At 43.6% G+C, this 22,992-nt stretch overlaps 1 protein-coding gene across 2 annotated transcripts in view; it reads right to left on the bottom strand.

The window, feature by feature from the left end:
- LOC133639111 (mediator of RNA polymerase II transcription subunit 13-like) overlaps positions 1 to 22,992 on the bottom strand; it is a 333,705-nt gene that overhangs the window by 20,697 nt on the left and 290,016 nt on the right. Inside the window, exons 7-22 of one of the 2 annotated variants that reach the window (XM_062032256.1) lie at positions 22,305 to 22,472; positions 22,083 to 22,239; positions 21,899 to 22,003; positions 18,840 to 19,460; positions 14,022 to 14,235; positions 13,846 to 13,924; positions 13,636 to 13,757; positions 11,858 to 11,954; positions 11,558 to 11,775; positions 11,304 to 11,485; positions 7,116 to 8,044; positions 6,745 to 6,924; positions 5,218 to 5,447; positions 2,959 to 3,157; positions 2,622 to 2,883; positions 895 to 1,147 (exon numbers count right to left, since the gene is read on the bottom strand). In XM_062032256.1, coding sequence (XP_061888240.1) covers positions 895 to 1,147; positions 2,622 to 2,883; positions 2,959 to 3,157; positions 5,218 to 5,447; positions 6,745 to 6,924; positions 7,116 to 8,044; positions 11,304 to 11,485; positions 11,558 to 11,775; positions 11,858 to 11,954; positions 13,636 to 13,757; positions 13,846 to 13,924; positions 14,022 to 14,235; positions 18,840 to 19,460; positions 21,899 to 22,003; positions 22,083 to 22,239; positions 22,305 to 22,472 — 4,016 coding nt within the window. The remainder of the gene's footprint in view (positions 1 to 894; positions 1,148 to 2,621; positions 2,884 to 2,958; positions 3,158 to 5,217; positions 5,448 to 6,744; positions 6,925 to 7,115; positions 8,045 to 11,303; positions 11,486 to 11,557; positions 11,776 to 11,857; positions 11,955 to 13,635; positions 13,758 to 13,845; positions 13,925 to 14,021; positions 14,236 to 18,839; positions 19,461 to 21,898; positions 22,004 to 22,082; positions 22,240 to 22,304; positions 22,473 to 22,992) is intronic. The other variant, XM_062032257.1, reaches the window with a different exon arrangement.

Genomic DNA, 22,992 nt, shown 5'->3' with positions numbered 1-22,992 from the left:
TTTGCACACGGACCCCTTGGCGCCTCTCTCAGCCCCACACACCTCCCACTTGGATCACAGACTTGTCTGCTTTCCTCATCCAACAATTCGGTAATACTCAACAGCTAATCTTTCATACACATAGTCTCCCACCATACACCCCTTTTGGATTAGTCACACTCCATTCTCTTGTTTAGTATATATATATATTTAGTATTGTGCATTATTATATATATTATGCATATATATAATAAAACAGAGCAACATCACCCCCTTGTGGAACTGTGCCGTCACTACTCCCCCTGTATACATAACAAAACTCCTATTTTACTATAAGAAACCACATATTTGGGGCATTTTGATGTGTTACTTTACCTGACTGTGGTAAAAATAAATATTTGCCGTTTGCAGCTTCATTGTTGAGCAGTTGTTGAAAAGATTACAGGATATTTTGACTTTCTCTTCAGGTCTTTACATATTGGCCTACTTCAAAGTAAACAATGACGATTGCTGTGGATTTGCCAATATATTTTGTCAAGTTACAGTAATCATTCATCGCATATGCCTCAAACATGTGATTTCTTATAGTAAAATAGGTTTTTTTACAAATGTGTTTTGTATTTATCACTGTTCTGGGTAACTCACTCCAATAGTGTCTTATCATTTGAAGTCTGTGTGAGTGAGATGACAATAAAACTGCATTTTTACAAATGCTTGCTTTATTTTGATGAATGGGCGTATGTTTTGAGCGAAGTGTGTCATTTAGCAAATAATCTAGGGATTAAGAAAACTGAAGGTTGTGTTTGGAAAAGTCTGTAAATCCCTTTGAAAAAAAGACACACAGTTAGTCAAATTATGTGTAAGCAAATTTTAAAAAAAACTGTATAGTCCTGGTTTGCCTGTTGCTCGTGTTACCTGTAGAACCAGTGCAGGTCTTATGGTGTCGGGTAAGGTGTTGAGCATCTCCGTGTAGCAGCGAAGAAGCCCGAGCAGCCAGACACTCCCTGCTTCTACTTCGTCGCCTTCCTCATCCTCCCCTCCTTCGTTCCTGGCTCCGGTGGAGCTGAGGAAAGCATCCACGATGTAAACGACAACGGCCGGTGGGTTGGTGCGGCTGTCCGTCGAGTCGGCGCTGGTCGGGATGCCGATCCGGGACTGCTCGGCGGTGCTAGAAGATAAAGGGAGATGTGTTGGTTCAAGGGTTGCCAGCAGACCACCAAGGACTGTTTTCACTGCTGGACTCTGGAAAGAGGTTCCGCAGCCTCCGTAGCAGAACCTCCAGGTTCTGTAACGGCTTTTTTTTTTAAATAATTGAGAATTAATAATAATCAAAATAAGTACACAGCGAAGAGGTGGCGACTTGTCCAGGGTGTACCCCGCCTTCCGCCCGATTGTAGCTGAGATAGGCTGCAGCGCCCCCCGCCACCCCGAAAGGAATAAGTGGTAGAAAATGGATGGATGGATGGAGCAGCCGCACTCACTCTACAATCAACACACCTGACGCTGATGAGAACGCTGCCTTCTTAAGCCAGCGTGTCTTGCGTTCCAGTGCCAAAACGTAGCTACTTGTACTAGTACAGTAAGCCTTACACGCCTCTAGCTTCCTTGCCTATGTGCTTACTCGCTCTTTGTGTTTACCCTCCTTCGTGCTCATTGTGTCTTGTCCTGTGTCGTCATCCAGCAGCCCTTCGTCATTCCCTGGTTTCGAGCTGTGTGTCTCGTCTCCCCGGATCCCCTCTGGACTTCCTGCTGCCTTCCCGGATCTCGACCTCACGCCTGCACCCGGATAACGGCGCCTCGCTCCAGCCCCCGACCCTCCCCGGATCCCCTCTGGACTTCCTGCTGCCTTCCCGGATCTCAACCTCACGCCTGCCCCCGGACAACGACGCCTCGCTCCAGTACCCTGACCCTCCCCGGATCCCCTCTGGACTTCCTGCTGGCTTCCCGGATCTCGACGTCACGCCTTCCCCCGGACAACGACGCCTCGCTCCAGCCCCTGACCCTCCCCGGATCCCCTCTGGACTTCCTGCTGCCTTCCCGGACAATGACGCCTCGCTCCAGCCCCTGACCCTCCCCGGATCCCCTCTGGACTTCCTGCTGCATTCCCGGATCTCGACCTCACGCCTTCCCCCGGACAACGGCGCCTCCTCCAGCCCCTGACCCTCCAGCCCCTGACCCTCCCCGGATCCCCTCTGGACTTCCTGCTGCCTTCCCGGATCTCGACGTCACGCCTGCCCCTGGACAACGACGCCTCGCTCCAGCCCCTGACCCTCCCCGGTTCCCCTCTGGACTTCCTGCTGCCTTCCCGGACAACGACGCCTCGCTCCAGCCCCTGACCACCTGCCTGTCCCCCGGACCTCTGAGCCTGCCTTGCCCTTTCTGGACTTCCGCACCGATCTCAACACGCACCTTCAACACCACCCGGTAACACTCTACATATAATCGCTTCACATAGTCACACCATATATATTTGGATTAGTCACACACTTCATTCTTATATATTAATAAACTACATCCCTGCCGTCTCATTCTCCACCGTACCGTTACATGCTGTAACCAAAGAACCACACCCTAGAATATAAAATGGTACATCTTATCATCGTTGTGAACCAAACCAAAACCTGATTTTCTTCTTGTCTTACATTTCAGGGTTCTCTGCTGGGGTGCTGCCTGTTGTGCCACCAGAGGGTCCTTTAGAGTCACCGCCCCCTCCTTGTATCGTCTCCCCTGTGGTCTGGCCCGAAGGTGCGCCGGTTGGGACCGAGGCATTTGCTGTACCCAGAGCCCCCGGAGGAGGTTCGGCATCGGACGTGGAGGAGGCCGGCTGGGCCGACGGTGCGGGTGGTGGAACTTTCGGTGGTATTAGAAGCGAGCTGTCCAAGGGTAGGACTGACAGCTGAGGACCTAAGTGAGGGACAAAGTGAGTTAGCTGCGCAGATTTGGACTTTGGTAGTGACCGAGATTACTGAACGTCCTTACCGAGCTGCTGCTTGCAGGCGTAGGCGTACAGTTTGAGTTTACTGAGGTTGTCTGTGTGCTGCTCCCCTGCCCAGGAACCCGTCAACCACTGGCCCACATCCAGCTCCTCCAGCCTTTCTGACTCCACCTCCTCCCCCACGCGCATTATCCCATCCCGGGACACCTTGGCCAAAGGACGGTGCTTCCCGAGACGACACGTCTAGGGATGAAGTCATTCTCTCATTAGGGAACGTACAGTATCTCATAAAAGTGAGTACAGCCAAGGATTTTTTTACGACAGGGGACAAACGAAAGGAAACTTGGATATACTTTAGAGCAGTGTTTCTGAACCACAGGGCCCATTGTTGGACCGCAAGCAAAAAAATATCTGTTTTTGTTTCTCAGCTGTGGTCCGTATGGGCCGCCACGGTAGTCAGTTGTAATGCACTTTTCCACCACTTGTGGCAGTAACGACAATATCAAACAAGTCTGAAACTAATGTCATAGAGAAGTTTCTTAAGCGCAAAAATTATTACAAAAGTGGTGAAGCTGTATTTTCATTTGCACTTTATTTTATTGACAGTTTAGTTAAGAAACCTACATTATTATTGTTTATTATTAATTTAAATAGTTTATCATAGCACTGCGTAGGTACATTTGTTGTACTGTATATGTTGTATTTTTCGTCAGCTCTTCTTTTGCAGTATATTCAATTAGTATTTATTTTGTAATCAGCCTGACCTAAACCTTGATAATAATCTTTGTGATTAATACATGCTTTCATATCATCCTGTTATCCTGTTAAACTGTAAGTAGGTTCAATATAATTATTGAATACAATTAAAATCAAGAGTAAAATTACTAATTCAGCGTTAATATTTGTAGTGGGAAAATTGTCCCAACGTCAAAAAGGTTAAAAAAAAAACCCTGCTTTAGAGCAGTCCAAGTACAGCTTTTATAGCAGTACAGTATAGTACACAGCTATGTAAACTATGTAAATATAATATGCTATATATACATATATGCTATATATACATACACATACACATACATATACATATGTTTATATATACATATATATGTATATGTATATATATGTATATTAGGGCTGCAACTAACAACTAATTTGATAATCGATTAATCTGTTGATTATTACTTCGATTAATCGATTAATAATCGGATAAAAGAGACAAACTACATTTCTATCCTTTCCAGTATTTTATTGAAAAAAAACAGCCTACTGGCACCATACTTATTTTGATTATTGTTTCTCAGCTGTTTGTAAATGTTGCAGTTTATAAATAAAGGTTTATAAAAAAATAATAATAAAAAAAATTAGCCTCTGCACATGCGCATAGCATGGATCTAACGAATCGATGACTAAATTAATCGATAACTATTTTTATAATCGATTTTAATCGATTTAATCGATTAGTTGTTGCAGCCCTAATGTGTATATATATATATATATATATATATATATATATATATATATATATATATATTATATATATATATATATATACACACATTTAATGATTTTTTTTTTGTTTACATTTCAACCAATATTAGTAACAAATCCGTACCATAAAAACAGTGCCAGTACTTAAACGGTCCCAAAGCCCGTACTTAAAACATCGAAAACGAGGATTTTTTGGGGAGAAAAAACCCCAAACAATGCTATTTGTGACGATTGAAATACTTCAATAATATAAATTAAATAACTACGTAATGCATTCAAAATGAATTAAAACAAAAAATTGTTATTCCAGCAATGTAGAACATAGAGAATGTGCAAGAAAACAACTTACTTGAGTTGTAATGTTTGATACTCAAAATTCCAGGTGTTCCTGAATGCAACCTCGCTCGCCTTAACCTTCACTGGTGCATGGCTGGAAGTGCTGTGTTGCTGTGTTGCTGTGGCTAGGCTAGTGCGACGCTAACAATAATAATAATAATAATAGATTTTATTTGTAAAAAGCACTTTATATTGAGTAAACAATCTCAAAGTGCTACAGTGTATTAAAAAATAAAAAAAATAAAAAAAGATAAGATATATATATATATATATATATATATATATATATATATATATATATATATATATATATATATATATATATATATATATATATATATATATATATATATATATATATATATATATATATATATATATATAAAGATAGCAGCCCTCATAACGACGTTATGAGGGCTTCTACTCTAAAATAAATCCAAGTTCCACTTCCAGATGCATTACAATGCTTGCTGATCTCCTACCTCATAAACAGCACTGAGCTCCTGGAAGTAGGTTCGGGCTGCAGCCAACAGAGAAGGGCTGTTGGGACAAAGTACCACATACGCCGCATCCCGTTGTCCTCCGTAGGGCTCCAGAAGAAGCTTCTCCCAGAAAGGCAAAGCCAGAGGGGACAACGCCAGGAAGTCTCGCTCTCGGTCATAGCCGAGCAGCACCGTGGGGATGGGCAAAGGCTCTGGAGACTCCTCCGAACCTGGAATAATTCAACAGATGAGTTCCGGGATCAAGAGACTCTTAAAGGCCTACTGAAACCCACTACTACCGACCACGCAGTCTGATAGTTTATATATCAATGATGAAATCTTAACTTTGCAACACATGCCAATACGGCCGGGTTAGCTTACTAAAGTGCAATTTTAAATTTTGCGCGAAATATCCTGCTGAAAACGTCTCGGTATGGTGAAGCCTGCGCGTGACGTCACGGATTGTAGAGGACATTTTGGGACAGCATGGTGGCCAGCTATTAAGGCGTCTGTTTTCATCGCAAAATTCCACAGTATTCTGGACATCTGTGTTGGTGAATCTTTTGCAATTTGTTCAATGAACAATGGAGACAGCAAAGAAGAAAGCTGTAGGTGGGAAGCGGTGTATTAGCGGCCGGCTGCAGCAACACAAACACGTAGCCGGTGTTTCATTGTTTACATTCCCGAAAGATGACAGTCAAGCTTTACCATTGGCCTGTGGAGAACTGGGACAACATAGACTCTTACCAGGAGGACTTTGAGTTGGATACACGGTATCGTGAGTATGCAGCTGCGGCTTCCAAACATTTGATCGCTTGCCCGTACCTGCGTGCCGCTATGTGCATGTCACGTGTGTAACTTTGGGGAAATATATGTTCTGTATGAACTTTGGGGAGGTGAACGGTACTTTGGGCCGTGGGATTGAGTGTGTTGTGCAGGTGTTTGATTTGTATTGGCGGGTTATATGGACGGGAGGGGGGAGGTGTTTGTTTTGCGGGATTAATTTGTGGCATATTAAATACAAGCCTGGTTGTGTTGTGGCTAATAGAGTATATATATGTGTTGTGTTTATTTACTGTTTTAGTCATTCCCAGCTGAATATCAGGTCCCACCCGCCTCTCACAGCATCTTCCCCAATCTGAATCGCTCCCACTGCCCTCTAGTCCTTCACTCTCACTTTCCTCATCCACTAAACTTTCATCCTCGCTCAAATTAATGGGGAAATCGTCGCTTTCTCGGTCCGAATCGCTCTCGCTGCTGGTGGCCATGATTGTAAACAATGTGCAGATGTGAGGAGCTCCACAACCTGTGACGTCACGCTACTTCCGGTACAGGCAAGGCTTTTTTTAGCAGCGACCAAAAGTTGCGAACTTTATCGTCGATGTTCTCTACTAAATCATGTCAGCAAAAATATGGCAATATCGCGAAATGATCAAGTATGACACATAGAATGGACCTGCTATCCCCGTTAAAATACGAAAATCGCATTTCAGTAGGCCTTTAAGAGGAGGGGTTATGTCTCCTCACCGTACGAGCCTCTCCCCGCCATCTTATGGAACTGCTGCCAGGTGAGAGGACCCTGGACGTGCTGGATGTTATCCCAAGTCCGCCCCGTTCTCTTCTTCTGGATGGCGTCCTGCAGGAAGGGCTGCAGGGACAGCAGCATGCGCACCATGTCCTGGGACGACAACATGCTCATGTCCACCACTGTCGGCGGCCAAGAGCCGACACGGAAAACAAGCGCACACAGAACAGATACACACGTGTTAACGAGAGCCTGGTACGCCGAGGAAACATGAACAACATGGGACACATCCATACAAAAAAAAATACAAAAAAAATCACAAAAATTATCAACCCCAGAGGTTTAATTTAAGGGTTTTTGTCCGGCTTCTTACCGTTCGTGTGAGGCCAGGGATGGAGAACTGTACTCCGGACTACAGCAGGATCCACTTTCCCTCCAGTGGGATTGTCCACATACTGCAGCCCTTGTTCCAAGGCATTGTAGCACTCCACACACGTGTCGCTCCCGTCCGCCCACTGCTTCTCCGACATCCAGCTCTGGAGCAGCGCCCCTTTACGGGAATAGCCGGAGTAGCCGTGAGGGAGGTGCAGGGACGCCAGGGACGATATAGGCTGCGAGGACTGCTCCTGGAGGAGGATCATGACCGATGAAGAGGCGGGCGCCGCATCCTGCGCTCTCTTCGCTTTGGGGTCGCCCAAAGTGGGGTCCCGGCGACAAAGCGCAAGTCTCCTCTCAGCCGCCCGGCCCACCTCGGAGGAGCGGCCGTAAATATCCAGCTCGTCTTCCAGGAAGAGTCCCGTCCCGTGCGCCAGCTGCCTGTTCACGATGGCGCTGAAGCCGCACATGCAGCGGTACTGATCCTCGCAGGTGGAGTCGGGGATGTACACCCCGACGTCCGCCCCCTTCACGTTCATGTTGCACGCGCAGATGCAGCAGCTGTCAAAGTTGCGGTCCTTGAAGACGTTGAGGACGGAGTCGGAGAGGAGGAGTATGGCGTACAGGCTGTGGGTCTCGGGCAGGCAGGCGCCGGGCCGGGCCAGGTGCTCCACCGAGCTCAGGGGCAGGCCTGTGGACGGGGTGGAGACCGGGGAGCTCAGCTCCGTGCCGTCCTGCTTCACCGAGCTTTGGCCCGAGCTGGCGGGGTTCATGCCCCGCGGCGTGCGAGGGGTCCGCGGCGTGGGCACGGAGAAACGAGGGGTGGCCGGGGAGGGGAGGATGCCCATGGTGGTGCTCACTGACGCCGTGGTGCCGCTCATCTGGTTGTAGTCCTGGTCGGTGAGGGCGCCCACGCTTGGGATGTTTCTGAAAAGGTTCGTACACTTTTTACATGGTTTTAAATTCTCAAAGCATAGCTGCATTTCATGTACATTACAATATTTGGAGAAAAACAAAGACTAGTGGGGAATTGTATTATCTATAGTTTCATCTATCCTCTCACCGTCTGATTATGTGACACGTTTTTGTATTTAAGGTAAAACAAAAAAATGTACAAAAGTAATTTTAGGACAAGATTTAATCAAGTCAACAAAAGCACCCGTTGACGTTAACTCCCACGTAAACACTTTATAGAGACATTTCATAAACAATTTATAAACCCCGTTTCCATATGAGTTGGGAAATTGTGTTAGATGTAAATATAAACGGAATACAATGATTTGCAAATCCTTTTCAACCCATATTCAATTGAATGCACTACAAAGACAACATATTTGATGTTCAAACTCATAAACTTTTTTTTTTTTTGCAAATAATCATTAACTTAGAATTTCATGGCTGCAACACGAGCCAAAGTAGTTGGGAAAGGGCATGTTCACCGCTGTGTTACATGGCCTTTCCTTTTAACAACACTCAATAAACGATTGGGAACTGAGGAAACTAATCGTTGAAGCTTTGAAAGTGGAATTCTTTCCCATTCTTGTTTTATGACGAGCTTCAGTCGTTCAACAGTCCGGGGTCTCCGCTGTCGTATCTTACCCTTCATAATGCGCCACACATTTTCGATGGGAGACAGGTCTGGACTGCAGGCGGGCCAGGAAAGTACCCGCACTCTTTTTTTTACGAAGCCACGCTGTTGTAACACGTGCTGAATGTGGATTGGCATTGTCTTGCTGAAATAAGCAGGGGCGTCCATGAAAAAGACGGCGCTTAGATGGCAGCATATGTTGTTCCAAAACCTGTATGTACCTTTCAGCATTAATGGTGCCTTCACAGATGTGTAAGTTACCCATGTCTTGGGCACTAATGCACCCCCATACATCACAGATGTTGGCTTTTGAACTTTGCGTCGATAACAGTCTGGATGGTTCGCTTCCCCTTTGGTCCGGATGACACAATGTCGAATATTTCCATAAACAATTTGAAATGTGGACTCGTCAGACCACAGAACACTTTTCCACTTTGCATGAGTCCACCATAGATGATCTCGGGCCCAGAGAAGCCGGTGGCGTTTCTGGGTGTTGTTGATACATGGCTTTCGCTTTGCATAGTAGAGCTTTAACTTGCACTTACAGATGTAGCGACAAACTGTAGTTACTGACAGTGGTTTTCTGAAGTGTTCCTGAGCCCATGTGGTGATATCCTTTAGAGATTGATGTCGGTTTTTGATACAGTGCCGTCTGAGGGATCGAAGGTCACGGTCATTCAATGTTGGTTTCCGGCCATGCCGCTTACGTGGAATGATTTCTCCAGATTCTCTGAACCTTTTGATGATATTATGGACCCTAGATGTTGAAATCCCTACATTTCTTGCAATTGCACTTTGAGAAACGTTGTTCTTAAACTGTTTGACTATTTGCTCACGCAGTTGTGGACAAAGGGGTGTACCTCGCCCCATCCTTTCTTGTGAAAGACTGAGCATTTTTTGGGGAGCTGTTTTTATACCCAATCATGGCACCCACCTGTTCCCAATTAGCCTGCACACCTGTGGGATGTTCCAAATAAGTGTTTGATGAGCATTCCTCAACTTTATCAGTATTTATTGCCACCTTTCCCAACTTCTTTGTCACGTGCTGCTGGCATCAAATTCTAAAGTTAATGATTATTTGCAAAAAAATAAAATGTTTATTAGTTTGAACATCAAATACATACTTGCCAACCCTCCCGTTTTTAACGGGAGACTCCTGGTATTCAGCGCCTCTCCCGATAACCTCCCGGCAGAAATTTTCTCCCGACAAACTCCCGGTATTCAGCCGGAGCTGGAGGCCACGCCCCCTCCAGCTCAACGCGGACCTGAGTGGGGACAGCCTGTTCTCACGTCCGCTTTCCCACAATATAAACAGCTTGCCTGCCCAATGACGTCATAACATCTACGGCTTTTAGAGAGTAGAGTGCACAACTGCGGCACACAACAAGGAGACGAAGCAGAAGAACGAGGAGGTTACAGACATGGCGACACCGTCGACGAGCAAGATGAAGAAATACGCTTGCAAGTTCCAAAACGAATGGAAACAAGAATATCAGTTCATCCAGAAGGGGTATGTAATTATGTTGCCCGTACATTTTGTAGAACAGACTTTTGGCCGAAATTATATACTCATTCATGAACGGAGAAGTTAAACAGGACAATGCTGCCATCTACTGGATAGCCTCCAGAACACTGAAATTCAAGTATTTATTTTATTTATATGTATAATAAAATATATATATATATATATATATATATATATATATATATATATATATATTATTTTATATTATTTTATATTTTATTTCATTATACATATACACTACCGTTCAAAAGTTTGGATTCACATTGAAATGTCCTTATTTTTTAAGGAAAAGCACTAAACTTTTCAATGAAGATAACTTTAAACTAGTCTTAACTTTAAAGAAATACACTCTATACATTGCTAATGTGGTAAATGACTATTCTAGCTGCAAATGTCTGGTTTTTGGTGCAATATCTACATAGGTGTAGAGAGGCCCATTTCCAGCAACTATCACTCCAGTGTTCCAATGGTACAATGTGTTTGCTCATTGGCTCAGAAAGCTAATTGATGATTAGAAAGCCCTTGTGCAATCATGCTCCCACATCTGAAAACAGTTTAGCTCGTTACAGAAGCTACAAAACTGACCTTCCTTTGAGCAGATTGAGTTTCTGGAGCATCACATTTGTGGGGTCAATTAAACGCTCAAAATGGCCAGAAAAAGAGAACTTTCATCGGAGACTCGACAGTCTATTCTTGTTCTTAGAAATGAAGGCTATTCCACAAAATTGTTTGGGTGACCCCAAACTTTTGAACGGTAGTGTAAATATGTATAATAAATATATATATATATATATTTATATATATATATGTATATATATATGAAATACTTGAGTTGGTGAATTCTAGCTGTAAATATACTCTCCTCTTAACCACACACCCCGCCCCACCTCCCGATATCGGAGGTCTCAAGGTTGGCAAGTATGATCAAATATGTTGTCTTTGTAGCATATTCAACTGAATATGGGTTGAAAATGATTTGCAAATCATTGTATTCCGTTTATATTTACATCTAACACAATTTCCCTACTCATATGGAAACAGGGTTTGCATATGTATCATCACAGGTGACTCACATGTATCCATCCCTGATGAACGCGTTGTTCTGGGCGTGTAAGACGTGAGCTGGCATGTGCTCCATTTTGGGCAGGACGACCCAGGACGGGCGGTAGTAGCACTGCTCGGGTATCTTGAGCGGCGCCAAGGTCTGACTGGGTAGACAGGAGAGTGGGGCGAACATGGAGGAGACCACCTGCGTCTAGAGCAGAAGAGACAAACGTAGGATTGACCAAAATGTCTCGGCCCATTGGGAGCATTTATAGTTACTCACCTTGTAGTCGTCTTGTCGGGGACTAGCCATGCCCTCCTCCATCTCCATCCGAAATTCTGGTAGCTGGTTGTTGGCTGCCGGCAGAAGGTGGTCGGCCGCTCCGCTGGGCGGCGGGGGCTCCTGGCTGGGCGTGTCGCGGTACGTCATGATGGGAGAGAAGGCCGGATGCTGCTCCAGCGAGGGCGGGGTGGGGAACATACGCTGGAGGTCTGCTACTGCTGAGGTGGAAAATGGAGGATGGATCATGGCTAAATGCTTCACGGCATCAAATATGACCGAGTAGATCAAGCCAGAACTCACTTGATGGATACGGTACTGCCGCTCGGCCTTCTTTCCCCAAAGGACGATCATCGGTAGATACTGCTGGTTTGGTTGAGTGCTGGTTGGGGTACACCGTCTAGAAATGAATGCACGTAATGTTAGAGGATCAAGTGTTTCCTTTTTGCCTTTTGAACCAGGAAAAAAAAAAATCAATATATTTATAAAAATATACTGTGAGATGACACCTAATTCAAATTGTACACTATTGTGGAGGGGGGCGTGGCCTGCGGGCCTGCCGCGGAACGGGGTGTGCAAGGACCGGCCTCGAAGACAGCGACAGGTGAGTAGATGGCCCAGGTGGGCCTTGTTATCTAATCACCTGTCGCCTTTATTAGCAGCAGCCGGGACGAGACACGGGGGGAGATTGATCGATAACTGTACAACACCTCTTCCTCGGGGAGTCACATCAATCCACATCAAGTTTGTTTACATGCTTTTTTTATTTCTCTTTGTTATTTGGGCTTATTGGACCCTAATTACAATAAAAACTAAAAATCATCTTTTGATATGATGTACTTAGTCCATAAGTACACAAATGTGTACTTCATGTGTAGTGACATGCTAATTTTTATTTTTACACTTTTTTTTTCCAAATTCCATTGTATGTTATACTCTTCTGACACCACCAGATGGCAGTATAAGTGTCCACATAAGTGGCCATAAGACCCCAATTCAGTAGTGTACACAATTTTGGAAATAAGAGCTAAAAGGTGCTGTCCACGTATGTGGCCACTATGGCCTTTAGAGGTGTTAATGCACCTTACAATCCGGTGCGCCTAATATATGAAAAAAGATCAAAAATAGACCATTCATCGGCAGTGCGCCTTACAATCCGTTGTGCCCTATGGTCCAGAAAATACGGTATATAGTTAGTGTATACAGTAGTATAATGATATCTTTATTTATATATACACTACCGTTCAAAAGTTTGGGGTCAAATTAAAATGTCCTTATTTTTCAATGAAGATAACTTTAAACTAGTCTTAACTTTAAAGAAGTACACTCTATACATTGCTAATGTGGTAAATGACTATTCTAGCTGCAAATGTCTGGTTTTTGGTGCAATATCTACATAGGTGTATAGAGGCCCATTTCCAGCAACTATCACTCCAGTGTTCTAATGGTACAATGTGTTTACTCATTGGCTCAGAAGGCTAATTGATGATTAGAAAACCCTTGTGCAATCATGTTCACACATCTGAAAACAGTTTGGCTCGTTACAGAAGATACAAAACTGACCTTCCTTTGAGCAGATTGAGTTTCTGGAGCATCACATTTGTGGGGTCAATTAAACGCTCAAAATGGCCAGAAAAAGAGAACTTTCATCTGAAACGCGACAGTCTATTCTTGTTCTTAGAAATGAAGGCTATTCCACAAAATTGTTTGGGTGACCCCAAACTTTTGAACGGTAGTGTAAATTATAGTGGCTTTCTGCTCCGCCGCCCCCAGTCTGTGGAACGTTCTCCCTGACCACCTGAGGGCACCACAGACTGTGGATGCTTTTAAAAAAGCCTTTTTTTTTTTTAGATATGTGCATACTAGCTATAACTATTTGGCTGTTCTAGTTTTTATTTTTATTTATTTCTTTATTATTTTTTTAAATTTTATTTTAAATTTTTTTTGTTAATACACTGTAACACTTTGAGATTGTTTACTCAATATAAAGTGCTTTATACAAATACAATCTATTATTATTATTATTATAGTCTAACCAAATCAATATCAACCCATCAATCATACATGAAGCCATATCTCACCCCTAGCTCTTCCTCATCTTCATCAAATATGTTGTCCAGGTCGGAAATGTTGACCACCAGATCTTTTTCTCTGGTCAGCGAAGGATTGGCTTTGGCGGCGCTGTCGTCCTGACTGGACTCATCTGAAAAGGAACCCACAGGAAAAAAAGGTCAAAAAACGACAACAAACTACTGCGGAGTGGTCTTTAATGTGATGTTGAAGAATCCCACCTGATTTGGGGGCGGAGTTAAAAATGGACATGGCGTCTTTTCCATCCGGCAGCGTACCGTTGCTGTTGATTTCGTCACCCTGGTGATTTGGGAGGAATTCAACTTCAACTTCACACGCAAACTTTCCAAGCCGTACCGACACTTTTTTAAACATGAGTTGCGATGCTTTTCGGTACCTTGGCCCTCTTGCTGGATTCCCGCCCTTGACTCTTTAATCTCTTGGAGGAGGAGAAAGTGTACTCGATGTCGCCTTCCTTAAAGTCGTAAGGATCATCTCCTGGCTCGCGCAGTGCCTCCACGCCCGGCTGCTGGAGCAGGCCCAGAGTTTGGACATGGTCCCGCACCCGCTCGTCTGAGATCTTAAATCTCTTGTGCGTCTGCGTGTAAAGTCTAGGGGAGACATGTGCCATCAATTACAGGAACGAGTAACTCCTCCGTCAATGTCGTGTTAAAAGTTGAAGTTAAAGTACCACTGATAGTCACACACACACACTAGATGTGGTGAAATTACCCTCTGCATTTGACCCATCCCCTTGTTCTACCCCATGGGAGGTGAGGGGAGCAGTGAGCAGCAGCAGTGGCCGCGCTCGGGAATCATTTTGGTGATTTAGATTTAGATTTAGATTTACATTTATTGGTCCCCATTGGGGAAATTCATTTTCACTGCCGTACATTTAAGCAATAGACATTACACATCACGTAACAAAAATAACAAAAAGACATCGTACATGACCAACACATTTACAGGCTTTAACCCCCAATTCCAAACCTTGATGCCTAGGTAATGGGTCCCATTTTTATAGTCTTTGGTATGACTCGGCCGGGGTTTGAACTTACGACTAGAGATGTCCGATAATGGCTTTTTTGCCGATATTCCCCAACTCTTAATTACCGATTCCGATATCAACCGATACCGATATATACAGTCGTGGAATTAACACATTATTATGCCTAATTTTGTTGTGATGCCCCCGCTGGATGCATGAAACAATGTAACAAGGTTTTCCAAAATAAATCAACTCAAGTTATGGAAAAAAATGCCAACATGGCACTGCCATATTTATTATTGAAGTCACAAAGTGCATTATTTTTTTTAACATGCCTCAAAACAGCAGCTTGGAATCTGGGACATGCTCATGAGGAAGTTGAGGTGGGCGGGGTTAGGGGGGGCGGGGTTATTGGTAGGGGGTAGCGGGGCGTGTATATTGTAGCGTCCCGGAAGAGTTAGTGCTGCAAGGGGTTCTGGGTATTTGTTCTGTTGTGTTGATGTTGTGTTACGGTGCGGATGTTCTCCCGAAATGTGTTTGTCATTCTTGTTTGGTGTGGGTTCACAGTGTGGCGCATATTTGTAACAGTGTTAAAGTTGATTATTCGGCCACCCTCAGTGTGACCTGTATGGCTGTTGACCAAGTATGCCTTGCATTCACTTGTGTGTGTGAAAAGCCGTAGGTATTATGAGACTGGGCCGGCACGCAAAAGCAGTGCCTTTAAGGTTTATTGGCGCTCTGTACTTCTCCCTACGTCCGTGTACACAGCGGCGTTTTAAAAAGTCATACATTTTACTTTTTGAAACCAAGACCGATAATTTCCGATATTACATTTTAAAGCATTTATCGGCCGATAATATCGGCAGTCCGATATTATCGGACATCTGTACTTACGACCTACCAATCCCAGGACGGACACTCTAACCACAAGGCCGCTGAGCAGGTTTTTGGATTTGGTTGACCACAAATTAATCTTTTAGTGGTATATGCTAATAAAATAACATCCATCCATCCATTTTTTACCGCTTGTCCCTTTCGGGGTCGCGGGGTGGTGCTGGAGCCTATCTCAGTTGCATTCGGGCGTAAGGCGGGGTACACCCTGGACAAGTCGTCACACTCACATTCACACTGATTGTGTCATGATCCGTGGTCCGGATCATGTTTTGTGTTTTCTGTTTGTTTTGGACTCCCTCAGTTCCTGTTTTGTGCACTTCTGGGTTTGTTTTGGTTACCATGGGTACTAATTGGTTACACCTGCCTCTGATTAGTGTTCGGCACTAATCAGAGAGCTATTTATTCCCGTTGCTCGCCACACTCGGTCTGGCTTCATTGTTTGCTTCATGCAACAGTCGCGCTTGTAGTTCTTGTCTCCGAGTTTATACTTCCTGTGCTAAAAGGTAACCTTGGCTTCCCACGTTTTCCTTCTGCTTGTTTTGTGTTTTTGGTACGTGTTTAATTTTGAAGATTAAACCATGCTCCTACCTGCAAGTCCTGTCCGGAGGGATTCGTTTGCATCCCGGGGGAACAAACCTCGCAGCAAGCTGCGACCCCCCCCCCCCCCCGTCGTGACAGATTGGATTTTGTGTCAGTTAATTATTTTTGTCTCGTTTGTATTTGTCAACTAAAATGTCAATTAATTTTGTCATTGTTTTCGTCAACGTGCATTTGCATTGACTCGTTATCGTCCTATTTTAGTCAGAGGAAAACCGATCGTTGACGATAACTAAGAAGAAAACTTTCAGTCAACAAAACTGGTACATGTCAGTGATATGCGATTATAATTATTTGATACTTGTTTGTTTTGACAAACGTGGCGTTTTAGACTGAAATATTGTTCAATGAAAGACATGTCGAGTTAGTGCATTATTGTATGCTTAGCTGTTGTGTAGCTGCTAGCGCCTAGTAGCCTATAGCCTACCACGTTTACCTTTTGTAAATTACTAAAAAAAAGTTGTGTGCTTAAACAAATAATTTGTTATTAGTACAGTATTTAGTCTTCGTTTGAAAACAATTAAAAGTCAATAAACCATTAATAACTTCGCTTGCCCTTTGTGTCATTAGACACTGATTTCAATCGGGAAAAAAATAAATGAAAAAAATGCAACATTTTCCCAACATTTGATCTAAACTGAGATAATTAGGATGAGGTCATTAATGCCTTGATTGAGAAAATACTCAAACAACTGTTTAAAAAATAACACTACTGTTTTAATATTGAAAATTATAAATTTGGAAATGTAATTTGGTTTGCGGACTGCTTTTTATCAGTCATGACGGCAAAATCAAATCCTATAAAAATTAAAAATAAATAAATAAAAAATAAACATTTTACTCCTAGTTTGCGAAATGGTATCTCTATATAAAAACAAATTTAAAAAAATGGTGTTACTGGGTGTGAGTGGGACCAAAAACGGTCCAGTAGGTAAAGAGTGTAGGCATGTAATGGAATATTCTATTCTATTCATCTTGAAATAGAGGGGATCAAGGAATTTAAAACAAATAGTAAAAAACAGGGGCAGCACGGTGGAACAGGGGTTAGTATGTGTACCTCACAATACAAAGGTCTTGGGTTCGATCCCGGGCTCGGGATCTTTCTTTGTGGACTTTGCATGTAAATTGGCCCTAATGTGTGAATGTGAATGTTGTCTGTCTATCTGTGTTGGCCCTGCGATGAGGTGGCGACTTGTCCAGGGTGTACCCCGCCTTCCGCCCGAATGCAGCTGAGAAAGGCTCCAGCACCCCCCGCGGTCCCAAAAGGGACAAGCGGTAGAAAATGGATGGATGGATAGTAAAAAACAGGGGCAGCACGGTGGACAGGGGTTAGTAGGTGTGCCTCACAATACAAAGGTCTTGGGTTCGATCCTGGGCTCGGGATCTTTCTGTGTGGACTTTGCATGTAAATTGGCCCTGATGTGTCTGTCAATCTGTGTTGGCCCTGCGATGAGGTGGCGACTTGTCCAGGGTGAACCCCATCTCCCGCCCATATGCAGATAGGCTCCCGCAACCCCATAAGGGACAAGTGGTAGAAAATGGATGGATGGATAGTAAAAAAAAAAAAATGTTGACCATGTATCATAAAACTGGCCCATATACTGAGAATCAAAATAAATATGTTTGTTTCCTTAGGTTGCCGGTAGGACTCATTAGGGTTCATTTCCAGATAAAAACTTACGGCGACTTCAATATATTTATATATGTTGCAAAAAAAAAACATTCAATCAATGTGAGGACATTATTTGAGGGATTTTAAAAGGACAACAATTGAAAAGCCAGCTTTTTGAAAGCGTGTTTACACTATGTAATTGGTGGCTCAAAAGTAAATAACATCATAACACCTGCAGGGGGAGCCAAAGAAGCCTGTTATGATTCTACTGCTTCAAGTTGTATTTGGGCAAAACCTACAACATTCTCTAGTGCAGTGTTTTTCAACCACTGTGCCGCCGTGAGATATTGTCTGGTGTGCCATGGGAGATTATGTCATGACACCTAATTGGGTTAAAAATATTTTTTTGCAAACCAGTAATTATAATCCGCAAATGTGCCGTTGTTGAGTGTCTGTGCTGTCTAGAGCTCGGCATATCAGTAGGTGGCAGCCGGTAGCTAATTGCTTTGTAGATGTCGGGAACATGGTTTGTCGTGTTTACAATATGCGGGAGGCGGCGCGCGGGTAAAAAGGTGTCTAACGCTTAAAACCAAAAATAAACAAAAGGCGCGTGCCGCTAAGAAAAGGCATTGGAGCTTAGGGATGGCTAAAACCGAACTGGCTGCAACGTAAACAAAAACAGAATGCTGGACGACAGCAAAGACTTACAGCGTGTGGAGCAGCAGATGGCGTCCACAAAGTGCAAACGTACGTGACATGACAATCAACAACAAAATAGGAGCGCGAGACAAGAACTAAAACACTACACACAGGAAAACACCAAAAAAATCCAAATAAGTCAGGGCGTGATGTGACAGGTGGTGACAGTACACCTACTTTGAGACAAGAGCTATAGCGGTGCATGCTTGGTTATGGTTTGAATTTATATCCAACAATTGCGAGAGCGACTTTTTACTGTCAATATCGGCTGCTGTGTTTAATTTTTTAATGCTGGTGCTGTGCCTCCAGATTTTTTCAATGAAAAAAATGTGCCTTGCCTCAGAAAAGGTTGAAAAACACTGCCCTAGTGCGACATTACTAACATGACTTTAAGTAACACCCGTCCCCAGGAAAATGTCTCATACCTCTTTAACGACGCTCCGTCCGGGACCGCGTCCGTCTTCCCGTCCTCGAGTTTATCAGCCAGGACTTCTGGGGGTCTAAAGTCCACCTTATCACTGCTGGGAGTCCTAAAACCTCTCCACCAGCCCACCTCATTCTCCCTCTGTTTCAACAAGGCCGTGTACGCCACCGTCTCGCTCGTCATGAACCCCATGCCCGAGGCCGCCTCCGGACACATGTGCATGTCCGGGTCCTGCGTCCTGGGATGCGGGCTGAGCGTGGGAGGAAGCGGGGACATCGGCGAAAGGAGAAGGGACTCCGGAGCTTTCCTGTCGTCGGAGAGCGGTTTAGGATACTTGCAGCTCGCCATGGTGCCGAGAGGCTCGAAGGGAGGCTCCAGTGCCACCAAACTACTGAGCTGGTGACCCCCGGGTGAGTCCTGTTCCAGGGGGGTCTCCTGGGTGACAGATACACGATGGTGGAAGGGGATCGTGGATGGTCTTTTGGACTGTTTTTCAGCCTTGTCTGCCTTGTCGCTGCTCTTGTGTTTGGGTAAAGAGGGAGGGTATAGTGAGGATCCGGAGGATGGATTGGCACTCGTTTGAGGGTTGGAGGTGTTGGTGGTCACCTTCTGTTGCTTCAACCTGGAAAAGTATCATTGAGTTCGGTTACACCAAATAGACGATATAAATCAGTGGTCCCCAACCACCGATTGGTTCAGGGCCGCACAAGAAATAAAAAAAAATAAAATAAAATAAACAAATATATATATATACACTACCGTTCAAAAGTTTGGGGTCACCCAAACAATTTTGTGGAATAGCCTTCATTTCTAAGAACAAGAATAGACTGTCGAGTTTCAGATGAAAGTTCTCTTTTTCGGGCCATTTTGAGCGTTTAATTGACCCCACAAATGTGATGCTCCAGAAACTCAATCTGCTCAAAGGAAGGTCAGTTTTGTAGCTTCTGTAACGAGCTAAACTGTTTTCAGATGTGTGAACATGATTGCACAAGGGTTTTCTAATCATCAATTAGCCTTCTGAGCCAATGAGCAAACACATTGTACCATTAGAACACTGGAGTGATAGTTGCTGGAAATGGGCCTCTATACACCTATGTAGATATTGCACCAAAAACCAGACATTTGCAGCTAGAATAGTCATTTACCACATTAGCAATGTATAGAGTGTATTTCTTTAAAGTTAAGACTAGTTTAAAGTTATCTTCATTGAAAAGTACAGTGCTTTTCTTTCAAAAATAAGGACATTTCAATGTGACCCCAAACTTTTGAACGGTAGTGTGTGTATATATATATATATATATTTTTTTTTTTATGAAATCAACATAAAAAACACAATATATACATTATATATCAATATATATCAATACAGTCTGCAGGGATACAGTCCGTAAGCACACATGATTGTATTTCTTTATGAAAAAAATAAAAATAAAAATAAAAAAATAAATAAACCCCCCACTCCGTGGGAAATATTTTCTAACCCCAACCCCAACCCTAACCCTAACACCAACCCCAACCCTAACCCTAACCAAGTAATATGTTCCCCTAGTGTCCAAATAACTCTAAATTAAGTCTTTGTTACTTAGAATATGTTCCCCATACTAAAGTGTAACCAAAAAAGGTGAAATAAAATGAAATGAACACATGTGGAGTTATGTAATTAACAAAAAAAGGGGTAACACTTTAGTAAGAGGAACATTAAGTTAATTAGTTGCTTATTAACATGCAAATTAGTAACATATTGGCTCTTAATTAGTCATTATTAAGTACTTATTAATACCTTATTCTGCATGGCCTTATTATTATTAACACTAACCCTAACCCTAACCCCAACCCCAACCCTAACCCTAACCCTAACATCAACCTCAACCTCAACCCTAACCCTAACCTTAACCCCAAACCTAACCCTAACCCTAACCCTAACCAAATAACTCCAAATTGAGTCTTTGTTACTTACAATATGTTCTTAGTGTCCAAATAACTCTAAATTAAGTCTTTGTTACTTAGAATATGCTCCCCATACTAAAGTGTAACCAAAAAAGGTGAAATAACATGAAATGAACACATGTGGAGTTATGTAATTAACAAAAAAGGGGTAACACTTTAGTAAGGGGAACATTAAGTTAATTAGTTGCTTATTAACATGCAAATTAGTAACATATTGGCTCTTAATTAGTCATTATTAAGTACTTATTAATACCTTATTCTGCATGGCCTTATCATTACTAACCTTTCCCTAACCCCAACCCTAACCCTAACATCAACCTCAACCCTAACCCTAACCCTAACCCTAACCCTAACCAAATAACTCCAAATTAAGTCTTTGTTACTTACAATATGTTCCCTTAGTGTCCAAATAACTCTAAATTAAGTCTTTGTTACTTAGAATATGTTCCCCATACTAAAGTGTTACCAAAAAAGGTGAAATAACTGAAAACACGTTTTATATTCTAGTTTCTACAAAATAGCCACCCTTGGCTCTGATTACTGTTTCGCACACTCTTGGCATTCTCTCAATGAGCTTCAAGAGGTAGTCACCTGAAATGGTTTTCACTTCAAAGGTGTGCTTGAAGCTCATCAAGAGAATGCCAAGAGTGTGCAAAGCCGTAATCAGAGCAAATGGTGGCTATTTTGAAGAAACTAGAATAATAAAACATGTTTTTCAGTTATTTCACCTTTTTTTTTTGTTAAGTACATAACTCCACATGTGTCCATTCATGGTTTTGACGCCTTCAGTGACAATCTACAATATAAATAGTCATGAAAATAAAGAAAACAAATTGAATAAGGAGAAGGTGTGTCCAAACTTTTGGCCTGTACTATATATGGCGATATAGATTTTAGGCCATATCGCCCAACCCTACATTTTTACAGCTTCCTTTCCACTTTCTTATTAAAATCAATGATAACATTAAAAAGTTGTAATATTTCAGAAATAACCTTGTCACTGGTTCTCATGAACACCCCTGTTTAGGTAAACAAACAGTGCGGCTATAACTAGAGCTTTTACGGTACATTCCCCCAAAGAGAGCGAGCTCTTTGAACGCAGCTCTGTGGTACCTGGAGCAGCTGCACGGCGCTCTGGCGCCTGCGTCATTGAAGTCCCACGTCGTTACCCCGTTCGGCACTTCCTTGCTCGGCGTGGCGTCAGCCGGCTGTTTTCGTCTGCAAACAGATTCGGCCCGTCAGGGGTGGCGTCCCTAGCGGCGAGGCGGCCGTGCCGCGCCGGCCCGACGTCACTTACACGCAATGAGGCTGGCTGAGGTAGCACTCCCTCCAGGCCTGGTGCACCACCTGGCAGGTGAGCTTCTTCCCAGAATGCTTTGGGCTGAGGCTGGCGACGCCTATGTTGCTGTCCGGCGTCGGGACGCTGGAGGCGGACGTTAAGAACCCACTGTCCGCTGGAAAGGTGAGGTACACGCCACGTCACGTATTGCTTTGTGCACGCATGATTTTGTTTTTTTACCCGAACAGGGCTGCTCCGGCGATGTTGGCGGCGTGAGCGGCACGCTGCAATGGTTCTGGTTCTCTCTGGCGAGGCCCTGAGCCGCAGGAGCAGGTGGAGGCGGCTCCACCGGCAGCTGGCTCTGGGCGATCAACACCAAAGCAGCTGGGTAGGTCATCCTCACTCCACCTAGAGAGACATATACAAGGACATGAGGATGATGATGATGATGATGATGCAGCTAACTGAGGCTGAATCTTGTTGGATGACGGACTCTTAGATTAATTATGTATATATTATCACACAACTCCTATGCTTAAGGGCCGTTGCTATAGTTATTATCAATTGTGCTGAAGTGGTATTTTTCTTTGTCTGTGCGAAAGCTGGCAATCCAAAAGATTGCAAGCCAGTCTCGTATCAGTGTGTCAGGTTCAAACGCTGATGACATCTATTAATCAAGACAAGAAGCAAAGAATCGAACAGAGACAGAATTCAATTTGGACTCAATATTGAGGAGAGTCGCCTGTACACTGTACCCTTGCACAGTATCTCAGCACGCTCTGGCGAAAGATTGTACTCCTCCTTCTTTATTTGACTGTCTCCGACCACATGGCCACAGCTGCTTCCAGAGGGAAGTGGGTCGTAAACAGCGTTGCCTTTGGTTACAGAACAGTTCAAAAGAAAAGGTCGTAAACACTTCACAGAAAAG

Source organism: Entelurus aequoreus, linkage group LG21, assembly GCF_033978785.1.
Source record: "Entelurus aequoreus isolate RoL-2023_Sb linkage group LG21, RoL_Eaeq_v1.1, whole genome shotgun sequence".
Lineage (NCBI taxonomy): Eukaryota > Metazoa > Chordata > Actinopteri > Syngnathiformes > Syngnathidae > Entelurus > Entelurus aequoreus.
This window is presented reverse-complemented; position numbering and strand designations above follow the sequence as displayed.